Source organism: Acomys russatus, chromosome 5 (assembly GCF_903995435.1).
Source record: "Acomys russatus chromosome 5, mAcoRus1.1, whole genome shotgun sequence".
Classification (NCBI taxonomy): Eukaryota; Metazoa; Chordata; class Mammalia; order Rodentia; family Muridae; genus Acomys; species Acomys russatus.
The window spans coordinates 65044726-65055319 of NC_067141.1; the positions used below are offsets into that span (position 1 = coordinate 65044726).

Sequence of the window (10594 nt, forward strand, 5' to 3'; positions counted from 1 at the left end):
TTTGCTTGCATTTTTCACAAGACAGGGTTTCTCTATGTACAGTCCTGCCTGTCCTGGAACTCCTTTTGTAGACCAAGCTGGCTTTGAACTCACAAAAATCCACCTGCTTCTGTGCCTCTGCCTCCTGAGTGCTGGGATTAAAGGCATGCTCCATTACACCCAGCTTGACATACTATTTTAAATGTATGTATATATGTATATATATATTCAACACACACACACTTTTTGACTAGGACTTGGGAGACAGAGACAGGTGGGTCCTCTGAGTTTAAGGCTATCCTGGTCTACAGAATGAGGTAGCTACATTAGAGAAACCCTGTCTTAAAACAAACAAACAAACAGCCCCCCACCAAAAGAACTCAAAACAGCAACAACAAAAATCAGTTGGCAAGCCAGGCGTGGTGGTACACACCTTTAATCCCAGCACTCGGGAGGCAGAAGCAGGCGGATCGCTGTGAGTTTGAGGCCAGCCTGGTCTACAAAGTGAGTCCAGGATGGCCAAGGCTACACAGAGAAACCCTGTCTTGAAAAACCAAAAAAAAAAAAAAAAAAAAAAAAAAAATCAGTTGGCTCTGGCTAAGTATTACCTAATCCTGTCTTTAGACGGATTATGAAAATTTACCTGCTTATTAGTCAGATGGGAATAAGCCTGTTTCCTAAAGCTCTGGCCAGCGTTAGATATTTTTGTTTGGTTTAATAGCTGCTAATCAGAATGATATTATGGATAGTCTTTAATTTTCACTTAATTGCTAAGGAAGTTGAGTCTTTTAAATAAATGTATAGATGTTTATTGCTTATATTTCCACTTAGGTGCATATTCACTTCGAGACCGCAGACATTTTGAGCATCCACCTTGTGCTTAGGTGTTCTCAAGGATGAGTGACCTAATGAAGACAAACAGTTGGGAGAGCTAGGACAGCGCAGAAAACACATGGCTGACTATATGCCATAGGCAGAGACACAGTGTTGGCAGGAAATTTGGACAAAGGTCTCTGGGTAGAGGACAAGGATGAGATTGATCCTATCTGAAAAACCAGTTTTGTTTTTTGTTTTTTTGTTTTAAGATACAAAGGGGTCAGCCAAGCATGGTGGCACACATCTTTAATCCCAGCACTCAAGGAGTTAGAAGTAAGTGGATCGCTAGGGGTTTGAGAACTGCCTGGTCTATAAATCGAGTCCAGGACAGTGAGGGCTACACAGAGAAACCCTGTCTCTTTCTGTCTCAAAAGAGAAAAAAAGATACAAAGGGGTCTTTCATGTACTCCATGTGGCTAACTTTAAATTTTTTGTTTGTTTGTTTGTTTTGTTTCCGAGACAAGATCTCTCTGTATAGCCTTAGCTGTACTAGACTCATTTTGTAGACCAGGCTGGCCTCGAAATCACAGAGATCCTGCCTCTGCCTCCCAAGTGCTGGGATTACAGGTGTACACCACTACTCCTGGCTCCAAGTTTGAACTCCTTTTTTTTGTTTGTTTGTTTTTTGTTTTTGTTTTTTGTTTTTTTTGAGACAGGATTTCTCTGTAGCCTTGCCTGTCCTAGACTCACTTTGTAGACCAGGCTGGCCTGGAATTTACAGTGATCCGCCTGCCTCTGGCTCCCGAGCGCTGGGATTAAAGGCGTGCGCCACCACCGCCATCTGACTTCTATCTCCCAAGAGCAAGGATTACAAGCACGTGCGACCACATCTGGCTTTGACTAGTCTTTCAAAAACCAAGTGACTTTAGAGCCAAATAGTGCATGCAATGTTTCCAGGAGGGAAAATGATATACTCAGAAAAGGAGCCAAATGCAGAGAGAAAAGGGAAAGATATGCAGTTGTAAGTCTTATGCTGTGGCTAAATTGTTCAGCACTGGGGCTGACAGATCCTGGGACATTGGCTGGAAGAGACTGACTGATCCAAGCTAAACTAAGGAATCTGATATTTGTCCTGAGGACTTTATTGTCATTCTTAAAGAGGAGTGACATGGGGGCTGGGGGATGGCTCAGTTCTGACTTTCATCTCCCATGTGACAAGCCAGGAATGGCAGCACATGCCTACAACCCCCAGCACTGGGAAGAAGTGGGGATGAGGAGGTTAGCAGCCCAGAGCTTACTGCTTAGCCAGTTTAGGTAAACCAAAGCTCAACGCTCCATAAGAGTCAGTATCTCAACACAGTAAGGCAGAGAGCACTGACACTCTGGTCATCTTGTGGTCTCCACAAGCATGTGCACACACATGTGTAACTGTTGCATGCACTCCTGTAGTCACACATGCGAACATCCACATGAACACCTACATGTACTACGAATGTGTCCCACACATAAACAGACACATACAAAAAGGAATGTCAATGCCACGAGCTGACTGACTTCTTGTTTCTGAACTGGGTTCTTGCTTTGAAGCCCAGCCTCTCAAGTGCCAGGGTTATAGGCATTCCTGGTGTGTGTTTTAGAAAGACCTTTCTAGGTAGCCAAGACTAACAGTGTGCATGCTTGTGATCCCAGCACTCAGGAGGATCATGTTCAAGGGTAGCCTGAGCCATACAGCAAGAACTTGCCTTATAACAACCACCAAAGGGGAAGAAGAAGGTGTGGAGGAGGAAAGAGAGCAGTGAGGACAGGGAGGAGGCCTGTAATGGCGGCATCCAGGGAAGCGGAAAAGCAGCTACCATAACACAGAAAGAACATAGATTTGGAAAGGCTGGGGCATGTGACAGGAGCCTGGTTGTGTGTGTAGCCATTTAACAGGAGTCATAAATAGGGCTATGAGTATATTCTTCGTGTGTTGTGCACAGTGGCTCTTTGCTCGACTGCAACCTCTGTGCCCATTCATGGCTCTTCCCTTAAAGTTATAAAATTGTGGTAAAATACATACATACAAAACATTTACCAGCCAGGCGTGGTGGCGCACACCTGTAACCCTAGCACTTGGGAGACAGAGGCAGCTGGATCGCTGTGAGTTCAAGGCCAGCCTGGTCTACAAATCAAGTCCAAGACAGCTAAGGTTATACAGAGAAACCCTGTTTCAGAAAAAAAAAGTTACCATCAACCACCATCATCATTTTTAAGTATACAGTTCAGATATACAGTATACAGCTAACTGCACTCTAAGATTCCCAAGTCAGTCTTTAATCATGACTTTCCTTTTAATTAGTTTAGTTGAGTTTTATGGAAAATAAGTTAAAAGGGACTGGAGAGATGGCTCAGAGGTTAAGAGCACTGTCTGTTCCTCCAAAGGTCCTGAGTTCAATTCCCAGCAACCACATGGTGGCTCACAACCATCTACAATGCTATCTGGTGCCCTTGTCTGGTGTGTGTGAAGGCACACATTCAGGCAGGATACTGTATAAATAATAAATAAATAAATATAAGTTAAAGGGCGGCTGGGCATGGTGGTGCATGCCTTTAATCCCAGCGTTGGGGAGGCAGAGGCAGGCGGATCACTGTGAGTTTGAGGTCTACAAAGTGAGTCCAGGACAGTCAAGGCTACACAGAGAGACCCTGTCTCAAAAAAACCAAAACCGGAAAAAAAAAAAAAAAAAGAAAAGAAGTTAAAATGTGTAAAGTCACATTTTAGGCATTAATTATAGCTGTTCACTCACTGTTTATTGTTACTTAATGTGCTTTTTGTTTGTTTGGTTTGGTTTTGACTTTTTTTGTTGTTTTGTTTTGTTTTTGGTTTTTCGAGATAGAGTCTCTCTGTGTAGCCTTGACTATCCTGGATTTGCTTTGTAGACCAGGCTGGCTTCGAACTCACAGCAATCCACCTGCCTCTGCCTCCCAAATGCTGGGATTAAAGGTGTGTGCCACCACCACCCAGCTGGTTTTGGCTTTTTACACAGTCTCATTCTAAACAGTCCGGGATGATCTGAAACTCACTATGCAGTTCAGGATGGCCTCAAACTTGACGTAATTCTCCCACATCCTTTTCCCAAGTGCTGGATCTATAATATAAGGCCCTACAGAAGCTGTGCAATGCTCTATAACATGTGGGTTCTCATGGTCTTTATAAACATCCTTATGAGAAGGATATTATGTCTATTTTACAGACTGGAAAGCTGAGTCAATTAGTTGTTAAGTGAAAAATTTGAAGACAGACATTCTTATGACCATGCTACTTCTGCAGAAATGTATTTTACATCATACAGGAAAAAAAAAAAAAAAAAAACCAGACCAATAATTTCTAACTGAACAGAATAGATAATTGGTGGCTGAGAAGATCTGCCTTTTTCTTTGGATTTTCTTTCTTTCTTTCTTTCTTTCTTTCTTTTTCTGAGACAGGGTTTCTCTGTGTAGCCTTGGCCGTCCTAGACTTGCTTTGTAGACCAGGCTGGCCTCAAACTCACAGCAATCCACCTACCTCTGCCTCTCAAGTGCTGGGCTTAAAGGCATGTGCCACTATGCCCAGCTTTCTTTAAAAAACACTTTTTAAATTTTATTTAATTTCTATTTTATGTGCATTGGTGTGAGGGTATCAGATCTCCTGGAACTGGAATTATAGCTAGTAGTGAGCTGCCATGTGGGTTCTGGGAATCGAAGCCAGGTCCTTTGCAAGAACAGACAGTGCTCTTAACCACTGAGCCATCTCTCCAGCCCGGTCCTGGTGTCTTTAAAGTTTTGGTTTTTTTTAAGTTATTGATTTTGTGTATAGGGTGGGAACATTCGTGCCACAGTGTGCATGTGTACCTCATGAGAACATTTACAGGTATGGTTTCTCTCTTTGTACCGTCTGGATCCCAGAGAGCAAAGTAAGATTGCCTATCTTGGCAGCAGCTCCTTTACATTTAATGGGCCATTTTGCTGCCCAATGCTTTTTTGTTTATTTGTTTGTTTGGAGACATGGTTTAGCCTTGGATGTTCTGGACTCATTTTGTAGACCAGGCTGGCCTGGAATTTACAGAGATCCGCCTGCCTCTGTCTCCCGAGTGCGGGGATTAAAAGCATGTACCCCCCACACTGGGGCCCATGCTATTTGTTTGTTTGTTTGTTTGTTTTTTGTTTTTTGAGACAGGGTTTCTCTGTGTAGCCTTGGCTGTCCTAGACTCACTTTGTAGACCAGGCTGACCTCGAACTCACAGCGATCCGCCTGCCTCTGCTGGGATTAAAGGTGTGCGCCACCACGCCCGGCCCATGCTATTTTTTAATAGCCATTGCTTCACTTCGTTCTTCACCCAAAGAACATGTCCCCTTTGATGACTTCTGAAAGCCAGGCTCTGAGTGAAGCAATTAGGGAGCTAGTGAAGGTAATAGAAAGGAGATCAGCAGGATCCAACTTAGAATTTTCACAGAACTACCTCTGGATGGTTGGACAGAGACTGTCTAAGAAAATGGCTCGGGTTTGGAAATGGGGAACAGTGAGGTTTGGGGACAATCTTTTAATTCCAGGACAAGAAAGAAACAAATGTACCTGCTTAAAGTAGGCTAAAGTACAATCAGTTAGTGTGACCTCAGTGGTGGGATGGCTGTAGCAACCAGGTGAGAGATGATAAGATAGCGAGACAAAGAGATGCCTGAGTCACCTTGATGAAAGAGGCACAACTTCCCACTTCCTCTTTCCATAAGGTGGTGGCTGAAGTGGAGGCTGGATCCTGCATGGGTCTTCTGGCTGTAGAGGCTTTGGATTTTACTTCATCATTAAAACTTTTTATTGACTTATTTATTGTGTGTGTCTGTGTGTATATGCATGGCACATATGTACCTTGGTGTGTGTGTGTGTGCGTGTGTATACATGGCACATATGTACCTTGGTATGTTCTGTGTCTGTGTGTGTATGGATGGCACATATATATATATATATATACACCTTGGTGTGTGTGTGTGGGGGGGACATGTGTGTAGGAATTATTCCTTTGAGACACACAGTCTCTCAGTGAGCCTAGAGCATGTAATTTTCCACTAGGCTGGCAGGCAGCAAGCCCCTGCAGTCCTCTCATCAGCTTGACATGTGGTGTTAAGTTCTGAACTCTGGTCCTCATGGTTGCACGACAGTTGCTTACAATCATCGAGCCGCCTCTCCAGCCCCTTAAGTATTTCATATTTCTTTTTCTTCGCACTTGTTTTTTTTTTTTTTTTTGCAGATTCCAGTCTCCTCTCAAACTGTTCTCAAGCTTTTCCTTCACTTTCATAAAGCCAAGTTAGAAACAAGGGACAACCAAGCAAAGGCTTACAGGTTTCTAAGCATTTTGTTCGCTGGGACTAGGTGCATCCGTGAAGGAGGAGATGCTATTAAACCTGTTCCCGCTGGGAAGAGAAACAGCAGGTCTAAGGAAGGCCACTGACTCACTAGCTTCCTTAAATCCCATGCGAAGCTTCTCCCGCGCCTGACGACAAGGAGCTCAGAAGGTGACCCCATTTTTCTCCCAAGATTTTTACTGGGCGTCTGACGGAACAGTTCCGCAAACTATAAAGAAGCCCCAGCAGCTTGAGTGCCGCCTCCTCAGATATTAACATCAACAGCTGAACAGTAAAATTCACATTACGTTCGTCTCTCTCCTCCCACAAGCATGGATCCAAAGCTAGCAGGTCTCCGTGGCCCAGCCTGGTCGTCCTTATTCCAGGTTGCGTTTCCCAAGGAAATTGTCGCCCCCATCCAAGAGTCCCTCCACTTTCTCTTCACTGCCAAGTAGGTGAAGATGAAAGCAAAATGAGTCAAAGGCTACAGCTGGCTGTGCCAGAAGAAGACTGGTCCGCCTAGGTATTCAGTGAAATCAAGGATTGGGGCGGTGTGCTGGTGGTGGTGTTTATGAGCCAACCTGGAGCAGCTGGGGAGCGGGAGTGGGGGATGGATTTGGGGCACGCTTGGCTCCTTGGGGAGGTGCCTTTGAGGATGATCAGTCAGAGGAGGATGGGGGTGAGGGGCGGGGCAGAGATGACTCTTGGCTAGGATTGGATAACTGCGAAGGGCGGGATCTGGTCTTACACCTCCTGGGTCCGCAGTGTTGTAACTGGCGATATATACCGCGGCCTCCGCCACGGTAGCACGAGCGGGCTGGCTAGCAGCGCACGTGCCAGGCTCCTGGGCCCTTCTGCCCACGCACAAGTTCTTTCTGTCCTGGGTTACTTTGTGCTGAGATCCACTGCCTTTTCTACTCCCTCGGCTCTTACCAGCCTCCCCCCCCCCCACCCAACCCCAAGCTCTGAACCTTGTCATCTGCAGAGTCGAAATGGACACATCCATGAATTTCTCACGTGGTTTAACAGAGGGGCCGATCCAGCCCTATAACTTCGAGATGTCGCGGGACTTAAGGCCCTTTTTGGAGGAGTACTGGTGAGACCTGGTGAAGGGGAAGGACCAACTGCTTTGAGGGGAGTGGAGACAGGGATTGAAAGCCAGTTATGTTTCCAAAGCCGCTGGAGGCACTGCCCGTCCTTTAAGGTACTTGTCAGAGAGGTTAGAGCTGGAAGAAAGGATGCCGAAGTGAGAAGATGGGGAGGAGGCGTGGGAAGGGACAAAAGCAAAGGAAAAAGAAATATTGTAAGCACAGCTGAGGCATGAGATTGACCTGAATGAAAGACTTGTAGATGACAGAGAGAGAGAGAGAGAGAGAGAGACAGACAGACAGACAGACAGACAGACAGACAGACTGTGGCTACACAATTATCATGTTCCCCAAACGTCCCATCTTCTCTGATGTAAAGATGAACACAAAGTTGAGAACCGTTTCAAAGCTTTCCCAAGGCTTTGTGTCTTAGGCCTAAAGCATCCCAGGTGTGGTTTTGTCCGGGCGCCTTCATTCTTCAATCAACTTGCTGGGAGCCAAACAGGCAGAAGGTGCTGCTACACTCTCCTTACACCACAGCCCTGCATGGAGCAGCATTTGGCTGGAGGCAGACAACTGTCATCTGCCCCCCAACTTCATTGAGAAAGAAATCATCCCAGAGATCTCCTGCAAGGCCTTTGGCCCGTGCTAGTTGCTTTATAGCCATGAATACCGCTGGAGTGTCACCCCCGACACCTCCAGCTCACACACCCTCACTTCCCCATACAAATAAGGAAACCAAGGCCATGGGCTGCTGGAACCCTGGTCTAGAGGAGGGGCCCCTTGGGGAGATGAGTGGGCACCCCTCTAAGCAGTGCCCACTGTGGCCCCCCTGCTTTCTGCCCTCCAGGGTCAGCTCATTCCTCATAGTGCTTGTCTATCTGCTGCTCATCATCGCGGGCCAGAACTACATGAAAGCGCGGAAGGGCTTCAGCCTGCAGGGGCCTCTCATCCTCTGGTCCTTCTGCCTGGCGATATTCAGGTAAGGCGCTCCTCTCTACCCCATGCCCTGCCTGTTCTTTAGTCAGTACATCTCCATTTTATCCTTAAGGGTCCCTAAAACCAGCTGCATTGGCTTCTTCCCCCATAGTACCTTTTCCCCCCCTCTTTTTTTTTTTTTTTTTTTCCGAGACAGGGTTTCTCTGTGTAGCCTTGGCCATCCTGGACTCACTTTGTAGACCAGGCTGGCCTCGAACTCACAGCGATCTGCCTGCCTCTGCCTCCCGAGTGCTGGGATTAAAGGCGTGTGCCATCACGCCTGGCTCCTCTCTCTCTTTCTTGGGCTCAAGATGACAGTCTCTGTTCTGTTCTATCCCTTTAAAAAAATATTATTATTTTTTCTCTGTGTTAGCCTTGGCTGTCCTAGACTTGCTTTGTAGACCAGGCTGGCCTCAAACTCACAGTGCTCCACCTGCCTCTGCCTCCTGAGTGCTGGCATCAAAGGTGTGCACCCCCATGCCCTGCTCGCCAAATTTCTCAAGCCTCGAATATCTCAGTTTCTAAATTGCTCTACAAAGGCCATCAGCGACTTCCCCAGCCCCTCTTCATGTTCTTTCCTGTCTCGCCTCTCATTTCTTCCCACTTTCACCCCACTTCAAGAATCCCATTCTTACCAAAAAACAAAAAACAAACAAAGAAAAGAGGCAGGGTGTGGTGGCGCACACGTGGTGGATGCTGTGAGTTCGAGGCCAGCCTGGTCTACAGAGCAAGTCCAGCACAGCCAGGGCCAGAACCCTATTCTTGACCTTTACTTTCACCCCTCCCCCCTGTAGTGACTGACTTTTTCTCAAGGCCTTGTTAGACCTACCAGATTGGCCCCAGGACCTCAAACGCTGTAGTCACCGCCCTTGGAAGTGTGAGAAGGCGGTAGACTTAGAGAGCCGGCCCAGCTGGGACTGAGGTAGAGGTGGGTTCAGGCCTGGGAATGGGCCCTCATACCTTTCTGCCCTATCTCACACTTTAGTATCCTGGGTACAGTAAGAATGTGGAAGTACATGGGAATCCTGCTATTTACAGTGGGCCTCAAGCCAACCGTGTGCTTTGCCAACTACACTGACGATGCCATAGTCAAATTCTGGTCCTGTGTCTTTCTTCTCAGCAAGATTGTTGAACTTGGTGAGTGTAGAGGCTTTGTCTCTGGTGCCCAGGGACTTGCACTCTTCCTTAGAGTTCTCCCCTTCCCTAGCACATGGAGGTTTCCTTCTCTACCCCTAGATCCTAGTGAGATGTTTCTCCCTCTTCCCCCACCCTGAGGATGTCAGCTGTGTTCTCACACCCAGGGCAGAGGGTGGTCCCGGAACTGGGTGGCATACCTGCTATGACCCCCTCATTTCTCAGGAGATACGGCCTTCATCATCCTGCGTAAGCGGCCACTCATCTTCGTGCACTGGTACCACCACAGCACAGTGCTACTGTTCACAAGCTTTGGATACAAGAACAAAGTGCCTTCCGGGGGCTGGTTCATGACCATGAACTTGGGCGTACATTCCATCATGTACACCTACTACACCCTGAAGGCCGCCAAGCTGAAGCATCCCAGCCTGCTGCCCATGCTCATCACCAGCTTGCAGATCCTGCAGATGGTGATGGGAACTGTCTTTGGCATCCTGAACTACATCTGGAGGCAGGAAAAAGGATGCCACACGACAGCAGAACACTTCTTCTGGTCCTTTGTGTTATACGGGACCTATTTCATTCTGTTCGCTAAATTCTTCCACCAAGCCTACCTTAGGCCCAAGGGCAAAGCTAAGTCCAAGAGCCAATGAGAGTCGGAAAGAAAGATGGAGCCATGGGCTTTCCTCTGTGGCACTAAGGGTTAGGTGTGGGAGAATGATTAGGGTACCTTCCCTGTATGGTTTCCCCCATGGGACATGTGCCCCAAAGTGACAGGAAGCTATGACAACTGAGAAATGTCACCCTTGGAATAGGGGGGTGGCCTGGTACTTTGATGTTTCTATCTCCAATGTGAAGGAAAACCAAGCCCTAGGACTGAGGTCCTTAAATTTGAGTTATTTATATTTATACTTAGAAATCGTTCTCTTCTTGCTCTATTTTTTAAATTAAAGAGGTCAACATGATTTTAAGGATTTGTGGACTTGGAGGACAAAAGTGAACTTTGTGGTGGGAGAAGGCTGCTGACGGTAGGCGATCTGCAGGTGGGAGGCCTGAGGGTATGTGGAAGGGCAGAAGCACACACAGACACTCAATAAGAATCCTAGGCCTGGTAGGCGCTTAATAAACGTCTGTTACAGACTAGAATTTTATTGCCGTTAGAGGCCCAAGCCTCTGAAAGGAACAGTGAGAAACAAGTGCTTTGAATCTGGCTTCCTAAATTGCAAAACAGATTCCTGCTAGTA

The 10594-nt window shown here is 46.8% G+C and overlaps 1 protein-coding gene across 1 annotated transcript; it reads left to right on the forward strand.

Moving 5' to 3' along the window:
- Window positions 1–6938: 6938 nt before the first annotated feature.
- Elovl3 (ELOVL fatty acid elongase 3) lies at window positions 6939–10315 on the forward strand. Its single transcript, XM_051146694.1, has 4 exons — window positions 6939–7246; window positions 8089–8220; window positions 9202–9353; window positions 9576–10315. Exons 1-4 carry the CDS (start codon window positions 7143–7145, stop codon window positions 10001–10003), a joined length of 816 nt encoding a protein of 271 aa, XP_051002651.1. The 5' UTR covers window positions 6939–7142; the 3' UTR covers window positions 10004–10315.
- The last annotated feature ends 279 nt before the right edge of the window (window positions 10316–10594 follow it).

What these genes read in the sequence shown, in the direction of transcription:
- Elovl3 (XM_051146694.1), top strand. Translation starts at nt 7,143, where the DNA reads ATGGACACATCCATGAATTTCTCACGTGGTTTAACAGAGGGGCCGATC. An exon ending in CCCTTTTTGGAGGAGTACTG is followed by an intron (nt 7,247 to 8,088) that starts GTGAGACCTGGT and finishes TCTGCCCTCCAG; the next exon opens with GGTCAGCTCATTCCTCATAG. An exon ending in CAGCAAGATTGTTGAACTTG is followed by an intron (nt 9,354 to 9,575) that starts GTGAGTGTAGAG and finishes CTCATTTCTCAG; the next exon opens with GAGATACGGCCTTCATCATC.